Source organism: Geospiza fortis, unplaced genomic scaffold, assembly GCF_000277835.1.
Source record: "Geospiza fortis unplaced genomic scaffold, GeoFor_1.0 scaffold81, whole genome shotgun sequence".
NCBI classification, from domain to species: domain Eukaryota; kingdom Metazoa; phylum Chordata; class Aves; order Passeriformes; family Thraupidae; genus Geospiza; species Geospiza fortis.
In genome coordinates this window covers 7,107,669-7,132,939 of record NW_005054318.1, presented here as the reverse complement: position 1 = coordinate 7,132,939, position 25,271 = coordinate 7,107,669, and the positions used below count along the sequence as shown (strand labels likewise).

The window sequence follows — 25,271 nt, the reverse complement described above, 5'->3', positions numbered from 1 at the left end:
CCTCCCTCAGTTAAATATGCTAATAATAGAACAGTTGTTTCTCCTCTCTCCACTGAAAAGGGCAAATAAAACATTCATCTTTTATGCCAGCCATCTATATTGCACAGATCTATTTAGACAATATAGATTGGGGGATTGATACCAATCTTTTTATTTTCTAAGGTTTTTTGGGGGGGAAGCAGCATAATTAAATGTTTGAAAATTGCAAATCCTGGTGAGCTTAAATCTTTCTAGGCAATGTGAAACAGACTTAAGCAGAACTACTACTATTACTACTGTTATTATTATTAATTAGAATGAAGCATACAGAGTAGGATGTAGAATAACATTTCAGGATGTTTCAGTAATCTCAGACTGATTTCTTCAGGGTAAGATGGATTTGGTTCTAATTAGTTGACACATTTTACTGTTCAAAGTAAAAACTTTCGAAGCAGTGAAAATGGAAATTGACCTTTGGCAAGTGAAACTGGACCTTGTTCCTACATGTGGAAAAAAGCTTTGCCACTTATCACTGCTAGCTTGAGTCCTCTATGCTGTGTTCTTTTGAAAATCTACATTTGATTGTAATATGCTTGTTCCTCTCCCTGGTGTACTTCTGACTGAAAAGTAATTTACCTTAAAAATGGTTTCATCAGATTGCCATCAGAAATCACATGAAAGTAAATGAACAAAAGATATAAATACTGTATTTGGAAAAAAGATTGCACAGACAAGGACACACAAGAAGGTCACTTTTGAGTTTCTGTTTCAGTTCACGTGCATAACACCACTTCCACAACAGTGTGACTTCTTGTCTTATGTACTGTAGAGAATTCCCACCCCTCTCCCCCCTTAAAGTCAAAGCTATATTTACTGTTTTTAACAAAAGAGCAGTCCGAGTGCTCATCAGTAGAAGCTGAGTGGGACTATGAAAACTATTTATATGGCCTCATAATCTCAGTTGTGCTGAAACAAATGCTAGAATAAGAAGTCTTGCCAGTCTTACAAAAGAGTTTTTTGAGGCAAAACTAGAAATGTTACCTGAGAGGACAAACTGATCCCACCATGTGAAATACATTGTCACTTTTCTTCTTGATCAGGAGTTTACTGGGCATTTTTAAGTGAATTAAAAGAAATGCTAGCATATGCAACATCCACAGCCATTTTAAAATGTCCTGCTCCTGAAACTACTGAGACTGCACCAAGAAGTTGAATTAGAGTGCATTTTGGTGCATGTGTGTGCATTGGTATAATATGTGTATATTTATGAAACAAGCAGAAGATTAGAAATGTGAACTGTAGTGAAGCTACAGCTGGATTTGAACTGATTTCCCAGTGCTAAGATATGGACAAAGAAAAGGACAAGGAAATATGAAGAACAACACTAAAGACAAGGAGCTGACATTTCCCAGTTTTATCCTGAAATTACTCCTTTGAAACACCAAATGTGAATAAACACCAATGCTGTTCAATTAAACAAAGGCAAAGTCTTCCTCTCCATTTTTTGGTCTGTAAGCAAGAGTGAAATACAGTATTAAAGATGCAAAGCTTTTCAGTATTTTGTCCATTAGTTGTAGGCACACATAGGCGCTCTTAAATGTCACACACTATGAGAAGATTGCACCAAGAAAGGGAGGAGTGGACAAAACGTCCTGCAGCAGCAAGTATAGTTACATTGCTACAGCTGGAAACATAGTAATTGTATTTCATAAATGTATCCAGATCCCTCTTCAAAAGGCTAGATATTTGTTATCCTTTGTTTCCTGTTTGGAAAGCTTTTCAGAACTGATTTTCCCCCCCAATTTCTACTAGTGGTTTGTTAAAGTTCAGGTACAGCTTTGCACTGACACAGCTGAAAAGACAGGCAGGGGATGAAGAGAGGACCCAAGAAAGCCTGACCTGTATAGTTTCAACACATTAAGGTTTTAGGTTTTGCTTGTTGTGTTGTCCTCGATACCATCAGTGGGGTATCTACCCTTAGCCTTTGTTTTTAATTTTTATGTGGACCAGCTGTCTGAAATGGGTTGATGCTTGTCACTGGTGTATTAGGGGCATTAGCTGCCATTTCTGTTGGACTCTGTGCTGTGCCTTGTGGATTTGTTTCTCTGCTGCCTGATCTGGTGAAAGTGGAAGTTGGTTGAGAGACATTTCAAACTAAAATGATGGCCTTAGATAAGGAAGTGAATTTGAGGTTTTTTTCCTTGCTGGGAGTTTGTGCTTTCTCACTGTGGCAGTCTTGGGCCAGAGGATTTTATGAATCCATAGATCTGTCTGGATCCCTGATCATGGTAATACAATTAATCCCATGCATGTATCCTTCTGGCATTTCTCTTCCTTAAGAATTATCTCCCCCAAACTAAAGTGCAGAGATTTAAATTTTCTCAGCTGTACACACAAATCTAAGACTTGGCTGAAAATTGAATTTGTAAGTTTAAGTCTCTGGCTGTCAGCCTTCTCTTTGGACTGTTGCTCATATTGCTTTGAGTTGGAGACATTCCTTTCACTTGTACTCCAAGAGGGTGACTGCTCTTTGATGCAGTCATCAGTGAAATAATTTCTCTGTATTCAGCTGATTGGAGGGTGCTTTTCTGAGGTTATTTTTAGAAATCACCAAATATACAGTGAGGGAATTCACTTCATGTACTCCCATCCAAACAGGTGACTAATCTAACCTTGGAGATCACACGAGATACAGACTTGTACTAGATGGAATTCAAATTGCTGAGGAGGGTGAACAGATCTGTCATGGCTTTTATGGGCTTGCTTAGATTGTTTTATTTTCCCCTTCCTCTGTACTTCAGCATTCCCGGTGAAAAGGCCTCTGCACTCTCCTGCTGATATGTTTCAGATGTGAACTGTAAAGATGCTGGAGGTAAAGCCTCCAGTGGATATAGCAGTACCATGATGCTGTAAACATTAATGTTAAGGCATAGTTGGAATTGCTTGGTTTCCATGGAGTGCTGTGAAGATTTTGTTCATCTATTTGTGGTCTAAATAGATTCAGTTTAAGAATACTCCCAGAATCAGGGGGCTTAATATTTCTTTTTGCATTCACTGTGTTAAAATAATTGGATCGACTCCTAGGGGCTGACTTTTCCACATAAAACAATGCTAGGTCAGATGTGCAGCTGCTGCAATTCATTGAAATGTTTTGAATGAAAACTGGAATTAATTTGGTGTGTTTTCTTTGCTCTATCATGTATCATGCTAAACAGCTCTTGGAATAATACAATTTGTAGTGTTCAGTATTGTTTTTCAGTGGGGTCTAGAGATACCCCATCTCTGGAACATATATTTTCTTCAAGTTTCACAACTTTTTTTAAAAATTAATTTGTGTAACCATAGTTCTGCTTCTCCTTTCTGGAACAATTCTACATTTTTGAGTCTGCTCATATTTCACTTCAGTAAGCAAAATGATTACCTGCTTTTACTTCTTTCTTTGAAACAAATTGATTATAAGTGTTTGAGCATTCTGGGCAAGATTTAAACTTGAATTTTATATAGTGTTGGGGAAAGCTTAGCCTAGTGTTAAACTGTGTGAAAGATATTTGAGAGATATGCAATTTATTTTGCTCAGCATAGCAGTTAGAAAGTTCATATAGTTGAGAAAGCAATTAACTAAATTATCTAGGAAAAATGAAACTAAATTCCATGTTCAATATTCTGCCTAAGGAAGCGATATAGCTCATTTCTTTAGCAACATCAGAATATACAATGGGTGAAAACTGTTTTAAGCTTCTTTAATAATTTAGCATGGAAAGATGATACTGTGTAAATTGTTTCCTGCAGAGTTTACATGATGCTGGTCTCCAGCCAAAGATGGGAGGAGGTGTTTTTTCAGGCAAGGGGACAGAATAGGTTGTATGGATGGGGGTACAAGCAAATAGCAAGTAATTTGTTAATTATAGAAATAAAGTTAACTATGTAATAGTTGTAAGTACAGCAGGTTTCCAGGGCAGAAATTTCCCAAAGGACAGTCCACTATTATGTTTTTCTCTTTTTTTAGGCTCTGGATGTTGACCGAACTGTTCTCTATAAAATGAAGAAATCTGTCAAAGCCATAAACTTATCTGGTCTGGGTAAGTACATAATTCCTATTAGTAAATATTGGTGAAATTAGAAGATTTAAGCAGTCAGATGCCATACTGAATCAGAAAGAGTTGTATGGGTAACTCTGAGAAGAGAAATATGTGCATTTTAAATGGAAATCTTGAACTAGCTGTTTGATCATGACCTCAGTAAGGATGAGGTGTTGTGGGGTAGCTAAACCTCACTTGCCGCCCTACTGGTACCAAGTGGTAAAGCTGTGCTCTCGTCTTTCCGCTGGCTGTGCACTCCCTGCTCCTTCTGTCATGCCTGCTGCTTGGCAAATCCCTGGATGAGTTTTTAAGCTTGTCTAAATCTGCATATGCAGTGAGATCAATTCAATTGGGATTAGATGAGCACCTGAAGTGGTCGGGCCATGTGTATGTATCATCAAGAGAGGAGGGTGTGGGGAGGTGAAATTACTCTGGCAGCAATAAGAATATACCTTGGCTCTACTGCTTTGTGAAACCTCAGTCTCCCTGGTGGCTTCCACTTATGTATGTTGAGAACTTCATGACAAGAGGGAACTGATGAGCTGCAACTTTTTATTGTCATCATGTAAAAAATCAGATATTTTTCATGCAATGCTGTATAAAATATAAAGAACTATTGCTGCATGCATTTTTAAATGTATGTTGTTCTCTCAGAATTGTGTATGTTTATCTTCTTTGAAAAAATAACTGAAGCTTTTATTTTTGTGGATCAGCAGCATTTTGTGAATAAGAAACAGCATTTGTTTTTGTGGATAAGAAACAGCATTTGTTTGGCTTTTGTTCTCAGTGTGCTGTTCATAGCAATTAGAGCTAACAAAACCTATATTAAATGTAAAATAGATAGGCCTGTCAACCTTGGAGAGCCACCAATACATGGCAGAACTTGTGGCCATGTTGGTGTTCAGACAAGGTTAGAACAAGAACTGCTGTTGTGGTATAATTCATCTCCAGTAATTGAAAGGAAGTTCCTTGTTGAATATAATAAAGCCTTTCTCTTTGGATTGTGGAGGGTTCAGTTTAAGATTTATCAGGAGCTGTTTCATTGATTTGGCATCCTTTCTTCTCTTCTTTTTCTTGCTTGGCTGGGTTTTTTTGGCTGTTGAGTTTTTTTAACATTTTATTCTAGAGTGCTAGGCTATGCCTCATAATCAGAGTACCTGTTAGAACATTGTAGCAAATCACTAGTCTTTGCATGAAATCAGTACCTTGCCCATGTTTTAAATTTGTGCTGCCCACCCAGTCTTGACAAGAAAGGTTTGGAGGCTTCTTCCACCAGCAGAAACATCACTAACCAAGCCACTTTTCAGCCCCTGGGGTTTCTTTTAACAAAACAAACCCCATGGTCCCTCACTCAGAAGAGTGACTGGATTTTTACTATAGGTTCCCTAAATAGTTAATGATGTTATAATAAAATAATGTTTTGTCTTTCTTTTTTAATGTGAGTTTAGAAACCGTAATTAAGGATTACATAGTGACTCTCAATTTGTACATAGCTTGGGTTCTTACTTAAAGAAAGCCTCTAAATCCTCAAAACTGGATCAAGTTTCTTTTTTTTATTTCATAGCTTTTGTTTGTAGAGAAACTTTAAAAATTCACCAGGAAAACACCATAGGACAGGTAGAGTGTTTTGGAGGGCTCCATCAGAAAAGTAGATTTTTGTGTTCTTCAGAAGCACTTTGGGGGTACTAGCTCAGTTAATAGTACTGCTGCAAAAAACTATCATCAGCATTCTGGGGAATGTCTTAGAATCCAGAAGAGCAGTCCCCAGGATGCTGGGGCATAGAAGACTCCTGGTGATGCCATGTGGAATGGGTGCCATGCTTGTTTCCTAAGGTAAAAATTCAGCATGGCTCAGCTACTGGTTGCACATCTAACCGTAAGACTTAATGGTAGCAGCCTTTTCACCTTGATTTCATGCAGGGGCACCTTTCTCTTTTTGCTGTAGGGGTTGTAGCCTGAGCTCTTCTCTCACCTAAGCTAAGCTGGGTGCAGGAAGCAGCAAAAATGCAGAAAGCAGTGTGGAAATAACAAACCTTACTGGGTAGATGTGAGATCTAAAGGAGCTGTGACCTGCCACATCCTCATTTTTGCTGTCTGTGCCAGTTCACTGAAAGCTTGTTCATGTGTATATATGTCACACAATAGAATTAGTTGAACATCCTTACTTCATCCTACAGCAAAAATTTTGCTAAGTGCTCAGCCCTTGCTGTTGATGCTGAGGAAAATTAGTAACTTTCAGTGCTAGTACTCAGTTTTAAAATTTAATAGCTATCTGAAAACTATCTGTCACAGGCTGCAAATTCAAGTGCTCAAGTTAAAAACTTGTAGAATTAATGCTGTTTGTGTAATTCCCATTCTGCACATACATGATGTCAGTCTTTAATTACATAGTGTTATACCACTACTGCACAGGGTTTTAGTTTCATATACTGGAAATTAGAGAAAATTTGTAGCTGTTTAGGAAACAAATATCTTGAATGGCATTCCAGATAGGATGCATGAACAGAGGTTTTCTTTTAGTCTGGAGCATGGTTATATAACCAATTCACTGAAATTTGGGAAAGGACATTATATCAAAAATACTTTGGATATTAAACATGTTTATGTGTAAAAATGGGCTTGAAATGAAACTGAATCATTGCTTGTTTAAACAGACTAATCCTCTCTAAATAATCTTCAGGGTTTATGCTAGTCTCATGTAATGACCAAGACAGTCTTTGTCCTTATTAATGCATAATTGTTTTCTAGGGTGGGGAGTTTTGTTTTTTTTTCCCTGACTTGCTTTGAAGCTTTAGAAAATGTCTACAGCTAGAATAAGAAATAGGCAATGTTAGCTTTCTCAAGTGGCAACTTGGTGTGCTTTGTCCACATGCTCAAGCATGATATGGTCACTAAATCTGAGTTCAGAAAAACTTGTTTCTGTTTTATTCCATGGGTCAGGTTGACTTTTGGCAAAGGGACTTTTTATGCCTCTCTATATAGGCAAGTAACCTGGTGACCTAGGAGTAAATCACTTGGGCAGAGTAGTTAAGACACTCAGATTTCCTTTATATTTGAAATTATTTTATGCCCTGATTTCCTCTCATGCCCTGGGCTGAATAACCCCCCCAACATGTGCAGCTCAAAGCTTTCTGAACATTGATGTTAGATGTGTGCTGCATGAATTGTCCTGGTGTAGCCCAGGACCACTGGATGATTTCTAGGGCAGAGCTTCTGGTTTTGTTGTCTCAGAAAGGAATCTGGTTGTCATGAACCAGAACTGCTTTCAAAACTGAACTGGCCTGTGGTAAATGCAGATTGCTAGGATTTGTTTCAAATCCCCACTGCTGCCCTGAATTGGAGAACTAACATAGATGTGGTTTGTCCTCCTCTGCAACATGCTTTATAGTCCTTTTTCCTAGGATATATGACCCAAGGATATTTGATCTCTTGCCTTCTGTTATAGAGATCCAAGACTCTGCCAGCACACTTTAGCTCCTCTGCTTCTTTGTCAGCACACAGTAAAGCATAATAGCACGCAGTTAAAATAAGAAAGTGTTAATAAAAGACTAAAATCTGAAAGTTCATTATAGGAGTTGGGAGTTGTTATGAGGTCTATGCTATAGTGCAGAAATATTATGGGTCTTTCCAGGATGTCAGATGTTTGTCTTGTCTTGGCACATTGTCATTTGTACATGTGGATAGGTACATGCAAACTGGAATTAGTGAGATATGCCATACTTCTGGCATATCAGTGTTAAAGTGTAAATAATGGCTGGTTTTTGTATCAAGTAAACATTTTTAGCAATAACTCTGGAAAGCTTTTTTTTTAAAAAAAACCCATAAATTGTGAATATCAATAACCTTTTATCTGCTGATGATATCTTCATGTTTTGCTCTTTTTGAAGCTCATGTGGAAAATGAAGAACAGTATACACAAGCACTCGAGAAGTTTGGTGGCAACTGTGTTTGCAGGGATGACCCAGATTTGGGAACAGCGTTTTTAAAATTTTCTGTGTTTACAAAGGAATTAACTGCACTCTTCAAAAATTTGGTAAGAATTACTTAAGAAAAACGTGTTGGGATTTTAAAGCCAAAAGCTGTATTTTGGTATTATAACAGCTCTTTGTATTGAAGACAATTTGTGTTTTAGCAACCACTGTTCTTACAAAATTCTCAGCTTATGAAAATATCTCATGTCCTAGGTTTTCCCCTTGCAGAAGTCAAAACTCAACCCAAACCAAAGAAACCAGAAAAAAAACCACCACAACATAAAAACACAACAAACCCCCCTCTTCCAACACTTCTCACTCCTAAAAGCTTCCCACAATAGTTATAACATACATTATAAAACACATCTCAATTTGCTTTAAAATGTGAAACCAGCAAAACCCAACTTGATTTACTGCGTGATCACGATGTTTTACTTTACTTTTTCCCACTTTCCATTTGTATTTGTAAAGGGAGATTTTAGTGGCCCTGGAAGAGAGCATTTTTGCTTCTCAGTGAAATGAGTCAGGGAAACAAATCAAGCAAAATGCTAAAACAACAGTAGCATCCATTGGGGACCAATCCTACAGCCGAAGCCAGTAAGTCTTAAAAGCCTCTTTGGTGAGCCAAATGGGATGGAGCCAAATGGAAGAACAGGATTTTTCATTATAAATGGAGAATTTTCAGCCTCAATTTCACATTAATCAGAGGGTGCAAAAAGGGCAGATTCTGATTACATCCTTGGAGGTAGAGCTATCCCATATCTCAAGTACCAAATTTACTTGAATTCACAGAACTCTTATACCAGGGGCTAGGAAGGGGAAATGACCCAGATTCCCAGGAGCATTTAAAAGTCTGTGTCTGCTGAAATCAATGGCATGAAGGCACATCAAACGCTTTTGTGAGTCTAGACCAAATGTCTGTAGTTTGCAGCCAGCTGGTCATAATCACTTCTTTGGGGAATGTTTCCAGCTGATAGGATTTAGGGCAGTACCATTCACTCCTGATGCTGTCCTGTCTTTTTATCCAATCATGGTATTGATGAATACAGCCACGAATGTATTTATCAACAATGAAATGTATTGCATATTGGTTATATTGGTTTGAACTTCTTTGGATGTACAAATACTATCTGAGATTATGTATCAGAAGAGGCATCCTGATTCAGTGGGAGTCAGTTATCCCAAGTCTCTCATGCAGAGGCAGGCAGCTCCTATGGAAAGGAAAATTGAATGGATCTTCTAATTGATACCTTCTGTTGACACAAATCCCCTCTCTATCATATATTAATTGCAGTATGATGAATTCATTAGGCAAATGGATCTGGGAAATGTGATATTTAAGTGGTTTTAAAAAGCAATCTGCTAAAAGCTACACTCCCTCCCCAGAAAAATCTTTCAATGTATTGCATTTCAAGGATACTTTTTAAGGCTAGGTGTTGCTTTTTTACCAAAAATCTTAGCTATTTGTTCTCTTAAGACCAGAAACTATTATTTTTGCAAAATGTTTCTGACAAGAATAAATTTTCTTCCATGCTTTGGAAAGGAAAAATAACCAAAATATGTATTTATGGGATGTTAGAATGGATGTTTTTGTTACCTTTTGTTATCTACCTAAGTGTTTTGTGTGTCTTCTCCAAGGAATATTTGTAGTTCTTTTTGCTGTGTACTGTTTTTTTTTAGTAACAGCTATGTCCTTTTGCTTCAGTTTGTGTGTATAAGAAGAGGCTATGTCATAAGAAAGTAGCTAAGTCTGTAGCTTTTCTCAGTTTGTGGTTCTTATTTTCTCTGTTTTTGAAGGGAAGAGTAATTTTGCATAGGCATGAATATAATTTCTGTTTTCAATATTGCAGTAGCATAGGCACCTTCTCTCTTTATTACTGCCTGGTGAAGAGCGAGTCTCTGTAAAGTTCTGCTCCTTCCTGATATGCCTCATATTGTTGGGATTTGAAGCTTTTTGTTTTTTCTTGACTAGCAAAGGAGACCTAAAGGTTCTTGAATTTGGTGTCTCAATGAGAAAATAGTTTCCTCCAGAAAGAAATACATATGAAAAAAAGATGTGACCTTTATTATTGCTTGTAAATGCCATATTTATGAAAAAGAAATCTAGAATAACAAAAAATTATAGCCTTATATAGCTTTGCCTATTAGAAGTTAATGCCACTAGAAAAAATGTTTAGTAACTGGTCATTTTGAAAATCTGTTTATAATTTCAGTGTTTGAGGTCTAGTTTTCTAGAAGGTTACAAGGGTATTGACCAGTATAAAAGTTTCTGTACAGGAATTGGAAAGAATTTGGGGTGTATTTTGTTTAAGTCGTAGCCATATGTGCATTCTCAAAATGAGGTGACCTATCAAATCTGAATGCTTTCAACATAATGGTATTAAAAACAGGCCTCTACTTTGGTGTTTCCTTGTAGCCCTCCACATGTTTTGGTTGTACATGTTTTCATTAAAAATGTAGCCAGGGCCATGCAACAGCAACCTGCTCCTGTTGAAAAAACATTCTGAAAGGTACTTTTTAAATAGACCTATCTCTGGAGTTTCACAGGGTGCTGAATTTCCACAGAAGATTTTAACTGAAGTGGATGGGGAATGTGCAAGGAAGTGAGAGGACATGTTCAGACTGGAACAGATGCCAAAGCTATTAACACTGGCAAAGCTTTAGGGCTACTGTCAGGTTTTGCTTTGTCATATATTTTACTTTTGTTTCTAGAAGCTGATCTGTTCTGTCAGCTCTTGGCCTGGATGGCATTTAGAGCTGTAGCTCTAAAGTCCTTCTGCACAGAGATTTTCCTTAAACTTGTCCTTTGTAAGGTAGAGGAAAGCCATTATAAAGATGTTCTGCTTTAACTGAAGTTTCAGGTGCATGTTTTCTCTAATAATTTTTAAAGTTTCCCAAAAGACTTTGAAGTTTTTATGGACTTATGAAGGCAATAGTGTTTTAAAGCATTTCAATAACAGATGAAGTGTTTTTGTTTTTAATCCTAAAACCTCTATACTTACTATTCAAGTTAAAGTCTTGAGGTTTTTATAAATTTGCTATGCTGCTTTTATGTGTGCACTTTAAAATAGTGCATAAAATTAAAAAAGAACCCACCCTAACCTTTGTAGTTTTACTTCATTTCTGAAGGGATTTATAAATTCACCTTCAAGAAATGAATTTATATTTACTGTGTACAAGATCCTTGTAACCACTCATTTTAGCCATTCTAGCATTATTTCGATCACTTTGTGATACATACTATGCAATTATTTTCTCTTGCCAAAGTTCTGATATAAATGTAAAAGTTTTTTTTTTCAACTTCTGTTTTTTAAGAAGATTGAGCAATCAGTTTGTCTTTTTTGGTAGTGAGAGATCTGAAAATGCTAGAGGCCATTTTCAGAGATAAGGTACTACATTTTGTGACGAGCACAATATTGCTGTTGATGGCAACCTTGTTACTAACTCCTAATAGACTTAGGCCACCCGCTAGAGTAGGCAGTGCTCCCAGATGGTTAAGGTCTGTATGCTTGTAGTGTTAATTATTATTCCTTCTTAAGTATAGTGCCAAGGGATAAAGGTGTGAGTCTTAATATGAAAAATGTTAGGACCAGGAAAGGCTCATTGCAATATGCTTGCACTTTAAATATTTTCTCCTTTAAATCCTGTTAAATTTCTGCACTGAAAAGAAATAAACTCTGGTTGTGCATTTTTGTCAACACTTCTTGGAAAGGGGTTTGATCTGTGAAGATGAAGTAGCTATTTAACAAATACCATTTTCTGTATTTGTTGTTATACTTACTTTTTTCCTTTATTTTTCATTTATATAAATTTAAAGCTAATGAAACATGCTGCATTGAGAGGAGTGGATCTGATATTTCCACTCTGTGGAAGACAGCTAGAACTAAGAGATTTTATTTCCTATTAATAATCCTTGGAGTTTTAGTCACAAAAAATGGAAGAACAGCAGTGGTATTTTTCTGACCATATGCTCTTGCTTTACTTACTTTTTTAAATGTAAGAAGAAAGAAAAATTGCTTAACTGTAAAAGGTAACAGCAAAAGTGAAGGAATTATCTTTTCTGTATTATGTAATGAACTTGAAAAATTTATGCCCAGAATTTTCTTTATTTAGACCAAGGTGTTAAAACACAATATTTGGTGCCTGAACCTTCGCAAACATATTTTTGTTTATAAGGACTTGCTGAAGCTCCTGAGAAAACTCTACATGTTTGCAATTGGAGTATTATATATGGAGCTTAATGATTTAAGTTGTGCCCTTTCAGTTTTTCACCAGTACACTTGAGGAAAACTTGGCTAACAGTGTGAGTTAAAAAAGAGTACTCTTTGATTTATGCTTGTAGAGATATAAACCAAGATGTAATAATTCCTCCTGAGAAGCATGAGTTCAGCTCTACCTGGAATCAAGTCTTTATTTTTTTGCCAAAGGTTATTGATCCAACTGGAGGAAATTCAGAGGACAGTAATAAAACGTGATTAGGGCTTCAATAGGTAGGTTTATGAAGAAAGTTTAAAAGAATGTTTACTTCACAGATAACTCTGATTGTGGAGGAGGAAAATAATAAATTGTGTATAAATGGAATCTCACTCTGAAAATGTTAGGTGAAGTGTCCCAGAGAAAGTGATAGAAGCCTACCACTTCGGTCTTTCAACCTAGGTTAGAAAATGTGCACTCTGGAGTTCTCCACTGGCAAGGAAGAAGGGCTAGAATAACCCCAAGCCACTTCCTTTTCTTTTGCAGCTCTTCATTTTATGCTTTTCAGATTTCCCATGAAATACTTCCTAATAGCAAGTTCCCAGTTTGGGGTTTGCATGTTAGTGCTAATAATGGGGCTGATGCTGAGTAGTCCATGGTGGCCACACTTGGTATCTTGTGTGAAGGCATTTTTGTAGGCAGCTCCATATGGACACTTAGTGGTGCTCAGCTCCCGTTCTGCTGGAGTCATTTTCCCTGTGGGTGGTGGGTGATGTCCCAGCTCAGCCACACCTGTGCTGTAGGGGAAAGGGGGTGAGGACAGGAGAAGGGCAGCGCTGTGTCCTTGTGTGTGAGGGGAAGGCACAGTGCAAAGATGAAAGTTACACCAGTCTTTGTTACACATTTTTCTGAAGTCTTGGGGGTAGATGCTAAACCTTAAAGTTTAGACAAACAGTGTCTCATCTGTACAATGCCCATCTGTGGATGCTCTGATTTTCACTTTCTCCCTGCTGTGTTGATTGGCCTTGTCCTACTAAGCTCATGTCACTAAGAAAATTATTGGAAACTATTAAATCCAATAGCTCTTGCCTTAAAAAATTGAAAGTAACTTAAACAATGATTTGTCAGCAGCCAGTACTGCCATCACCTGTACACACACAAGCTCACTGATGGTTGAGAAGCCCACAGCCAAGTACAGGGACTGCATCTAAGATTTAGTAATGACAATAGGAGACATATCATACTGCTCAACTGCCTGAATTTTAGTTTAAACTGAAAAAGTTTTAAGTTCTGCATGTTAACAAATACCATTTTCTGTATGCATGTTAAGAAAAGTATTTAACTTCTGAAGTATACTGGAAAGGTTTTTTTTCCTTTTGGATTGGATTTAGCAGACAAAATCTACAGAAGTACTGTGGGCACCAGTATACAAAGCTCTTGGGGAAAAGAGCTTTATGTTAATCAGGAGGGCTGGCAAACAGTGAATTTAAATGTTTAATCAAAGGTCTTGAACCACTTGAACATCTTTCCCCTTTACAAATGCTGGCTTGCTTGTTGCCTCTACCAGCACTTCTGGCAGCTATGTGTTTTGTTTATATGTTCTCTCCCCTGCCATTTCTTCTTCTCTAAGCCTTCTCCAACTTAGGAAGTTTTAATTTTTTTACACTGTCATCTTGTTGGAAACTGTCAGAGGAAAACTGCAAGTGCCAAAGCAGCAAAGTTGGAAGTGGAAACGAGGTCAACTATTTTTTTTTCCTTTCTTTGTTTTTTAACCATGTGAAATGTGCTAGTGTTCCTCTGAGACAGGATGACATTAATTTCTGTGAAGCTTTCTTGCACCTTTGTGTATTTTTAAAGCACATTTTAAAACATAAAGGAGTCAAAATGTAGAGTCCATTGCATATGTTCTAGCTCCTTGTACTCTGCACATATTACTGCATCTCTGTATGCCAAAAATGGGTCTATATTTTTAGATAGTTCCGCTTATGCTTCTCAAGAAAGAGGGGAAAAACATGTAAGATCTTTCATCTGCATACTGCTTGCTGACTTATAAATATGAGGGAGTATGATTCATCTAACTGGGCTAATAATGACAAGTTCATGTATTATGTATATTTACTTTTGTTACAAATAGAATAGGAGCATAGGGAATACAATAGACTGATGGTAATGTACAGGTGATAGCACACAGAAGGAATGAATTTGAATAGGCAAACAGTCTCTAAACTTTTAAAAAGAATGTAGAGTTTTTCTCTTGTTTTTGGGTTTTTTTTTAAGTTGCTTTGGACTCCAGGCCTCATGGTGTGAAATTCTAGCAAATGTCCATAACTATTTTGGAGTCTGATTGATGTTTACACATTAGTATGTTTGGGATAATACTTCAGATGGTTTATTTTTTTACAACTTAAAGAAAAATCAGTTGTCTTTAGTGTGCTGCTGAGAAATGCTTTGTTCTTTATTCCTGTGTACTGAATTTGAAGAATAATGAAATGGAGGCTATGGAAGTATTGACCCTTAAGTTAGACATTTGACTACATCATACTCATAAAATAGACTAACAAAGTAGAAAACTTCACATGGAAAGATACCTTGAAAGAGACCTCTTCTCTTTTCCACCTGAGTAACCATTCTGGATGTGCACTTACAGCTTCTAGAAATTTTGGAGGTCTTTTATGTAGGTGTTGTGCAGTTTAAACCTTTGCACTTACCCCTGTATCTGTAATTTTATTACCTTTGGGATTGGTTGTGTTGATATATGCATGTGGTAGTACTGCTGAGGACTTAGGAGGTGGATGGTTTCCAGTGCTGCCAGCTAAGCATGTGTACATGTTGTTCATTCAGTTTTTACAGGAAGTATTTAAAAAAAACAACCCCAATACAGAGCTGAAATATAACTTGTTGATTCTGAAGGGCTGTGGTTGGGTCCTGCAGCTTGTTGGGGAGGAAGAAAAGTAGGGTGGAGGAGGGGAAATATGATTTGTGTTAAGAGTTTGAAAGACCAGATTTTCTGTATTTCTTTAGCTTTTCCATGCAGAGACAATCTGTGTAACCTTTAAAACTGATGAAGGTTTACTTTGACAAAGTAAATGCTGTAAGGTAGTTTCTTTGAGGAGGAGAGACGGGGACAGTGGGGCTTTGCTGGTTTGTTTTAACAAAAACTGCTACATATCGCATAGTCTGTTCTAGTGAGGCCACCAAGTAACTACAGGGTGATAATATTTTGTATTTTACAGTTCTGGGAAGACTGAAGCATCCATAATTGGAATTATTTTTTTCCTTGAAATTTTATTATTCTTTCATCTCTGGGTGGGTTGCACTAAAGGGGACTTTGACATCCCTGACATTATTCCTTAGAAGTAAAATCATTTGTTCCTACATGATGCCAAGTTCTTTCTGTAATTGGAACATTTGAAATCCATCTTCATGTAGAGATTTCAGAGCTTCTTGGGAAAAAAATCGCATTTTAAAAGAACACCATAAAATACCAAAAAAAAGTAACTCATCCAAGGGCATGAACTGCTGAACATCCACTTTTGCTGAACTGCTGCAAAAGTTATTCTGATTTTTTTTCCCTTTGTGTTATTCAAAAGTATTTTGGGTTTTGCTCCTCAGAGCAACCAATCCTTTTGAATAGTTAGTTTAAATTCTCTGCCTAGATATTATGGTCCATACCTTGAATGTTTTCCCTGAATCATAAAGGATTTGATATACAATCTTTTCCTAGATGTCTTATTCCTACAGTCTTTCTTTGTTCTTTTTACTTACTAAAATATTATCATAGAGATATTTAACAAAAATCATTATTATTTTATCACTGTCTTAATTTGAAATAATTTTTATCTTCTTGAAGTACTTATTTTCTCTTGAATTACTTGCATGCTGAAGCCCTCATTAAAATCTTATTTCAAAGTTTGCATGAGATAAATAAGGCAGATGTACTGCTTTTTAAAAACAAACGGAAAATATTGGAATGGTGGCTATTTTACAGGCCAGCATTCTTTGTCTTTATAACTCTGTCAGAGTTAGATGCTGTGTATTGGGAGAGTAGCAGATATGCTTTATGGAATAGGTCTGAAGAAGCTAGAACATAAACAAGGTTAATATAAAATATGCTCATGAACTTAAAATTATCAGTGCTAAAAAACTGTATACATCTGTCCATAAAATTTAAATGGGGAAATAAGGCAATGTAAAAATTAGTGTTCTTATTTTGCAGACACTGTTGGATGAGGTATTTATAATCAGCAGTAATTCTGGAGGTTTCCTGCTGGTTTGGGTTATAGTGTTTCCAGAGTGAGTTTAATTAACTTGTGTTGCTTTCGTCTTTGATTATTGGCTGTGCTGATAAACATTTCCATAAGGCAGGGACAGAAAAATAATATGTAAGATTTCCTTGTGGAACTTGCTGAAATGTGTGGATTAAGACAGTTTACGTTATGTGTCTAAATATATTAACTGATTTGGTGTAATTTTCTTGTTACAGATTCAGAATATGAACAACATAATCACTTTTCCATTGGACAGTTTGCTGAAGGGAGACCTGAAAGGAGTCAAAGGGGTATGTCTTTCCTCCTATTAATGTATAGGATTGTTGTTGGTACAGTAGATACATTTAGCAAGTGTATTAATCTTATGTGTTGGAAGCTGTAGGATGCTCAAGTAATATATTAGCTCAATAAACAAGACTGTGGGGGTTTTGTTTGTTTTTTGGGTTTTTTTGTGAATCAAGTCATCCTTTCTGTTTGTGCATTCACATACCTCATGTTCTTGAGTGTGTATACAAAACAACATTTGAGAAGCTTTAAAAGCAGGCCTGAGATGCAGAAGATAAGAAGATTCAGATATTTACTTAGTTAAGGGTAGTACTATATTTTTAAGGATTTTTAGCATACTAAACTTACCTGGAAGTATTAAGAAACACAGATTAGACTGTATGAGCATAGGATTTTTTTTAAGAAGAAGAAATCTATTTGTTTATGCCCGAAGGACATTTCCTCTTTGAAATAACAGCAACTTAAGACTCAAATGATGATATGTTTATGATAAATTTCAGAGCCTATGGCGAGCAAACTTACTTACAAAGCTTTTGCTTTGTTTACTAGTGAGCAAACAGGAAGTGACTGGCAGCTATTGTTCTAGGACACTGAAGGAAGGAGAAAAATATGTACATAGACTAAAAATGGTTTCTGTAAATTACTGGAGCATAAATAGATTATTTAATAAGATAGTCTTATTGTCTTTGTGTTGTTTGCTTACTACATTTCACTCGTGTTTTTCTCTATGTCAGAATAAATGCATTTATTACAATACAGTGTTTCCCCACTGCCTTGAGAATATAATCAAATGCTACTTTGGTTAATTTAATAATTATCTCAATCATTAATTAATATGTAAGAATTAGTTCTTAATCTGTAGTTGCAAAGATTTTCCAGTGTCTGACAGTTGTAGTTGTCTGTTCTCTTGAACTTCATCAAAATTTCAGCTCTTGCATTTTTAGACATCAGTGAAATAACTTTACAACTTGTTAAAATAATTTTATCCAAATTACCTTATTTAGAGGAAAGAAGATAAAGGAATTTGGAATGTAAGTAATTCAGAATTCTCACGGAATTAGTTATGCTGAGCCATAAGGTCTATACTGTTCCCATTAAGTCTGGAAATTTGATTTTTTTAAACTTTAGTGTGATGAATCAAGTTCTTAGCCAAGGCTATACCACAGCCTGGAGACAGGGACTTTTTTCCAGTATAGGCAGAGATTGAATGATGAGAAAGCAGTTACTTTGATTAATTGCATAGTGTGGTCTTGGGATAGATAACATGTTGTTATACCTTTTAAGGAGTAAAATGGAGCTGTGAAAATCATAGTAAAGAGCATCCTAGAGATGCTTTTAAAAACATGGGTGTTTTAATTCTCTTTGTAAGATTAGTTTTCCTATGTGCAAGATTGCTTTTGCACAACCCTTCAAAGAGAGAGTGAAGTCCCTTATTCTAGTAGGCACTGCAAGGTGCCAAGGTGTGTCTTCATTGTTAGAGCCACAGTGTTTTTCATGTAAATAGCTGGTTGTTATTTTTTCTCTTTTCTTGACAGGACCTGAAAAAACCATTTGATAAAGCTTGGAAGGACTATGAAACAAAAGTGTATGTATTTTTAAACTTTTATTTAAGAGGGAAATGTAACTGAAATCTGTAGAGGTTATTACTTATTGCTGAGGTTGAATGTTCTCAGCAGGTGCAGCATATATTATAAGTGGATGTACACCTATCTGAAGCTTGTGAGTTGTGTCTTATGTTGTGGATCTAACCCTACTTAGCATAAGCCACTTGTTTGAAGTTACCAGATACACTGTTTAAACAAACAGCTATAAAATAAGTTTATAAAAACTGGAATTTTATATCTAGCTAAATAAATGGAATGAGTCAACAAAGCTCAACATCTAATATCAAACACAATTTATTCTGGTTCCTAGTAAATCTTAAGTGGTTCAGTGTCCTGCATCAGAGACAGCTGTTTCCAGGGTTGGCCAGGTCAATTGTATCAGTACAGCTGACAGTCTCTGAAGTAGAATTTTGTAGTGAGTTTTATTCCACATTACAGTATTACCTGGACTGACTATCAGTTTTGTGTCACATGTTCAGTGTCTTTGTTCTTCTGAAATAATGCTGCCTTGCATCAGACCATCTCTGATGATACATGTCCAGAAGAATCATGTATGATGACACTATTTATAAGAAATAACTTGCAGATCCACAGCCAACTAGACAGGCTGAAAATCCAGCACCATTTATGTATTTTTTTAATTGCACAAAGTTATAGTGCAGTAGTTATACACTTAGTCTGTCTGAAGTCTTCAGAAATTATTCCTGTATCTGGTTTACCCACAAAAGCAACCAGTTAGCTAAATTTCATTATTCCTTTTGTGAATAACAATGAGAATGGTCTAGTTATTGCTTTCTAGCATCAAATTGTGAGGAAGACCTGTGTGGCTTTTGGTTTTTGAAGCTGCCTAGCTATAGGTAGATTTTCATAAAAGGACATTCTGAAATACTGAGATAAACCTCTGGTCTGATACTAAATCCATAGAAGATTGTGTTGGCTCCAGTGTTTTATGTTTCTGACACCGGTGAGCAGTCTCATTTGGTGCCATTCCAGTTATTGACTATTAAGGTAATTAAAATTTCTAATCATTGCCTATGTAGTAGTTGATCTCTGAGGTGGGCCTTAAAGAATAATCCTATAATTTAGTCTGCTGTTGTCTAGCACTGCTTGATTGCTGGATTTGAAAGCTTGTTTACTTGTGTGTGAGTATTCATACTGACAACCCACGAAGTTTATGTGCCGAATTTAAAATAAATTTGTGCACTGCTGGGACATACACCAAGAGGAATGTTACTACTGGACCAAGACCTCTAGTGCTTTTAGGATTTCTGATCTAATATGCACTAGGATGAGTGTGTTGAAGTGATGTAAGGATTTGTGCTTGATCATCAGTTTGTTCAGAGCTGGCATTTCAGAGTTGGATATACTAGAAATATTTTCAGTTGTTATTTAATTTAATTAAGTAATTGCGAAGTAAGAAATCCCCTTAGAAAATGTATTTGTGTATTTGGGGATTTTCATTTGAGGTTATGGACATGTTGGAAATGTTATTTTGTGTGCTGTGTCATTCAGGATCTGAAAACGTGATGCTGACAATGTGTTTTCTGTCTGTGGCATTGAATCCATTGCTGCTTGTATGATATAATGAGATTTTTTCTTTTTCTTTCAACTTGCAATCCTTTAGAAAACCTTTTTTATGACTTTGCTTTCAAGTAAGACACTTGGGTTTTGATCTGAAACGGGTTTCCTTTTTCCAGTTGCAGTTACGTCTACTTTCTGCAAGATTTTTTAACAAATGAAGCAGACCTACTTGACAATGCTCTTTTCTAAGCCATTTACATGTCAGGTTATTCAACATGCAAAATTTGAAGGTAGCAAACATTTATCAGAAATTTTTTCAGATCCATGAACCATTTTTTTGGTATTTCTAAGTGGTGGGCTGGTACAATTACTGAGTGCTGCATTTTTTTAAGTGGCTAGATGAAAGCTCCACATCAATATTTTGAAGTTTTAAGCTCTTAGTCTAGTCTGTTGGACTCCTTGACTTTGATATAGACCAAAGGATCATCTGCTTGAGGCTTAGGATAGAGAGCCTGGGAATTCTGTGTCAATTCTTTCAAATTATGGGCTGCTTTTTTTTTTTCTTTTTTTGTAGGCTATTCCGCAACAGTGGAAATTACTTTTCATGACATAAATTTGGCAGTCAGGGAGTATTGTTTTTCAGTGCAAGCTGTGTTGCTTATACCAAGGAGCAGACAGTTTTCCATGATTTTGTTGAGTTAAAGTCAGTCTTGGAATCTCCCTGAGACCCCTGCCCGTAGGACTGTGAGATTTGTCAGACCTCTTGTACATAAGATCAGTTCCCAGATAAATAGAGATGTTACAACCTGTCATTATGGACCATTTGTCTTTAAAAACTAGAGATGGCAATTTTAATGATGTGATTTTCAACTTAGGATGAGAATATTAATTTGAGCTTGAATTTGTTCAGGTCATCTTTTTTCTCATACTAATTTTTTGACATAGAAAAACCGTGAGGTTTTTCTGGGTTGCTATTATACATGCTGCTGAGGTTTGTTAAGAAAATAACTCTTTTCATTCTGTGGCCATCCTGAATGGATCTAGACTTATAGCTGTGTGTTTTGATCATCTGTAGCAGTGGGTGGATGCAGAATCACCTCAAGAAGTCTTAATTGCAAACTTTGGGGGTTTTGTTGTGGTATCTTCATGCTCTCTGCTTTAATAAAAAGGACAAAGGAACCCAGGAGAGGTAACCTGAGTCTCACCTACAGCTTGTGTTGCCAGAGTTGAGTGGTGGATGTAGGTGCTGATAGCCAGAGGTTTGCTCAGCCCTCTTCAATCTGTTACTTTAGGTAACTCCTTGTTTGGATTGTGCCTAAAACCAATTCTAGGTGTGTGCTTAGTGAGCTGTCTTTTCCAGTGATATTTCTTCTAACACGTGAATAGCTCTTTTTAAAATTCTTCCCCCCCCTTTTTTATTCTTTCCTTTTCCATTTTGGTTAACAAACTATTCAGGGCTCCTAGGCTGCTCTTTTTCTGCACATGCCTCTGTATCATATGCTTAACATCATATTGTTCATCTGCATTTCCTAGTCACAAGTTCAGACCTGTGAAGCTACGTGCCAGATAATGGAGTAGTATTTCTGCAGTCTGTTGAGAAGTGACAGTTTTCATATTGATTGCTGCCTTTATAAGGAAAAATTTTAAGCTTATTTATCACACTATCTCATCTCCCTTCCTTGCACCTTTGTGATAACCTCTTGGGTGCAAATATACCCAAGTGTGATTTGAAAAGAAAGAAAGTTAGTTTAAAAATGGCATCTGCTTTGCTTTATTCCCATAACAATTTTTGAGATTCAACCTCTCTATGTAATTAGGTGTGTTTAAAAATTCCTATGTATCTAGTTCTTGTTTGGGACAGAGATGTTTAAGATCCATTCTGATGATGTTGGATCACCATCCATCAATGTTGATTACATTTTCCTCAGGATTGCCTTAGCTGAAGTGATGGAGGGAAGCTGGAGCCCTATTTCTCTGTACCCTGGGGCTGCTCTTGAGTAAGGTAGTATGAGGAGCAAGCAACCTATAGCTTCATGCAAACCTACTTCAGTCAAAAATTGGGACTATCCTGAGGTGGCATTCATGAATAATTTATATTTTCTCACCACCAATCATTAACATGACTCAGTTGGAGCCATAAAGATTTTAAAATGTTTTTAAAGCCTTAAAGCAGTGCATTTCTGATGGGACCTCAGTTCCAGTTGTTTCCCACATAAGAGCTGGGAGATGCTGCCGGCCGCCAGGGCAGCGCAGCTCTCTCTGTGTCCTTTGGGAGAGCTGTTTCAGACTGGGCTCCTCTGTTACGACGCAGTTGCTTTCCCCTGTGTACTTAAACACTAATGGCAGGCGTGCCCAGGGACCATATGGGGAAGGAGTACACATGTCATAAAAACTGCTCATTCTCCCAGCAGACAGATCACATTCAGCAAGGCACTGAGCCAGATATCACCCACATGCTTCAGTTTGATCGGTCCTGTTGTGGTACATTCTGAGGTAAAGACTTTGTGTCAATTTTACACAGGAAATAGAAGCATAAACTTACTGAAGCATATTATTCACAATTTTTTTTAGCTGAATATGTCTGTATTCTGGATATAAACCCCATTTTCCTGAAAAGAAAAAAAATGTTAATTTTTTAAAATAGAGTTGTCTTATTTTGGAGCCTGTAAATGCCTCATATCTTCAGAAATCTTCTTTAACAGGTGTTGTGCTCATGCTATGAAATGTAAAGGTTTAATGGAGACTAATGAGCTGTTTCTGGGAAGACTGATTACCTCTCCTTTGCCATTCTCCTTTTAGAAACTGGGCATGAGGTCTCTCTTGCACAACTGAGTGAAGATAACAAGTTGTTTGAATGTGCTTATGGCATTTTAAGATCCAGGCATTAACAATACATTACTGTGAAGAAACACAAGTGTTCATATCTAGAAATAACTATTGTTGATTTGTTTCTGAACTATTTGAAGTCAATGGAAAAATGAACAAAGTCAAATACAGTTATCTGTTAAGATGTCTGCAGAACTATTTAAGTGATGCTGTTTCCAGTTTAGTAAACTCATGTTTTGCACAATATAAAACAATTTTATCTGAAAATTCTGCAAGCATTTCTCAATTTACTTCCTCAGAGCTCTAACTTGACTCAGAAGACCATTGATATTCACACCTCCTAGATATTTCTGCCATGTTTCCTTTTAATGCAAGTACATAAGACAAAGTGGAGGTCACAGCTTGTAAATATTGATATAGAATGAAAGTGCTAAACAAGGCTGCTTAAATATAAAATCATGGAATAGAATAATACAATTATTTAAGTCTGAAAATACCTTTAAGATAATCAAGTTCAACCATAAATCTAACACTGCCAAGTCCACATCTAAAGCATGTCCCTAAGTGTTACATCTACACATCTAAATATCTGCAGGGTTAGCAACTCAACCACTCCTCTGGGCAGCTGGTCCAATGCTTGGCAACCCTTTCCAGAAGAATTTTTTTCTAATATCCAATCAAAACTTGCCCTGGTGTAACTTGAGGCGGTTTCTTTTTGTACTATTGCTTGTTACCTGTGAGAGGAAAGTGAAATTCCACTGTTAAAACCTCTTTTAGGTAATTGTAAAGAGTGATAAGGTCTCCTCAAGCCTCATGTTCAACAACCTAAAGAATCCCAGCTCCCTCAGCCAGTCTCATCAGATTTGTGCTCCAGACCATTCACCAGCTCTGTTGCTCTTCTCTGGGCTTGCTCCAGCAACTCAGTGTCTTTGAGGGGCCCAGAACTGGACACAGCACTTCTGTGGTGAGGTGTGGACTCACTGGTGGAGAGTACAGGAGGATGGTCACTGCCCTGGTCCTGTTAACCACACTATTACTGATACAGGCCAGAATGCCATTGGCCTTCTTGGCCAGCTGGGCACATGCTGGCTTGTGCTCAGCTGGCTTCTGACCAGAACCTCCAGGCTCTTTTGTGACAGGCAGCTTTCCAGCCACTCTGTCCCCAGCCTGTAGTGGTGCTTGGGGTTGTTGTGATCCAAGTGTGGGACCTGACACTTGGCCTTACTGAACTTCATACCACTGGTCTTTCCCAATCGATTCAGCCTGTCCAGACCCCTCAGCAGAATCTTCCTACCCTCCAGCAGATCCACATACCCCCTCAGCTTAGTGTCATCTGAAGGCTTACTGGGAATGCACTCAGTCCCCTTTTCCAGGTGATTCAAAGATATTAATCAGGACTGGCCCCAACACCAAGCCTGGGGAATACCACTAGTGACCAGTCACCAGCTGGAGTAATTCCATTCACCACCATCCTCCAGGCCTGGCTCTCCAGGCAGTTTTTTTGCCCAGTGAAAAGTGTGCCTGTTCAAGCCATGAGCGGTCAGTTTCTCCAGGAGAATCTTGTGGGAAAGGCTTTACTGAAGTCCGGGTGACCACATCCACAATATACTGTTTCAAGTCTAAGATTTCATATTAAGTATTTTTATTTTGAAAGAAATTACCTACAAATTAAAAGGAAAAGCCTTTTTTGAATGACTCTGCAGATGTTATGGGTGAAATGATGAAAATATCTGAGCACATTTGCTCCTTCTGTCCTCTTCCCCTTTATTATTCAGTGCAGGATGTATGGAAGGGAAAACGTTTCAAGCATTTCCAAAAGGAAAAGATGACTTCTTCATTGAGGACTTGAATGTTAGGAAAGACATACTTTACTGTGAGCATTGACAGGCAGTAGGGTGAAATGGAGGCTCTTTCACCAAAAAGCTGGAGGGCCCAAGCCTGGAGAGTCAGGCTGAAAAGACTAGACAAACAAAGGATATTTGAAATGAAAATGTCTAATATTATTTTGTCAAACAAAATAGCCTTCAGAAGCACTTCTTTTTCCAGAGTGCTACCAATTAAAGTGTGTTCCTTCCGGGTGCTATTCTCGGTCTCTGCACCTTCTCATGTATGTACCCAGACTCAGCCTGGCTGACTGCTGTATGGAGAAGGAGAGGAAGAATGACGGAGTTGCTTCCCACCCAGCCAGTTCACTACTGCTGCGTGTACACAGGGTGCTCTAATTTTTTACCCTTGTTGACTGACAGAAAATAAATACAAGTTTTAGGTGCTTATTTATACCACAATCTGTATGACAAAATTGATTTATTTGAAATGAAAATTGTAATTTATATTGAAAGATGGTTTCTTTTCAAATTGAAGTGGTAAAAATAGTCTTATATTGGAAAATGAATGGGTGAGACCATTCACTTTGTATCTCTTTGACTTTACTTTTGTAATTCTTCATCCTGTATTTCAGCTTTGCTTGTCTGTTACACACATATGACCTCACTGTATATTAGTTATGTGCAGCTGTCTTGTAAATGGACTGACGTGTGCTCACAT

General features: G+C 37.1%; 1 protein-coding gene across 4 annotated transcripts in view; it reads left to right on the top strand.

Annotated features, from left to right (window-relative positions):
* Positions 1–3,989: 3,989 nt before the first annotated feature.
* Positions 3,990–25,271, top strand: part of ASAP2 (ArfGAP with SH3 domain, ankyrin repeat and PH domain 2) — a 66,304-nt gene continuing 45,022 nt past the window's right edge. For all 4 annotated transcript variants that reach the window (XM_031056456.1, XM_031056457.1, XM_031056455.1 and 1 more), the window contains exons 1-4: positions 3,990–4,058; positions 7,946–8,091; positions 16,707–16,781; positions 18,312–18,361. In XM_031056456.1, the coding sequence (XP_030912316.1) occupies positions 4,019–4,058; positions 7,946–8,091; positions 16,707–16,781; positions 18,312–18,361 (311 nt within the window). In that variant the 5' untranslated portion in view covers positions 3,990–4,018. The remainder of the gene's footprint in view (positions 4,059–7,945; positions 8,092–16,706; positions 16,782–18,311; positions 18,362–25,271) is intronic.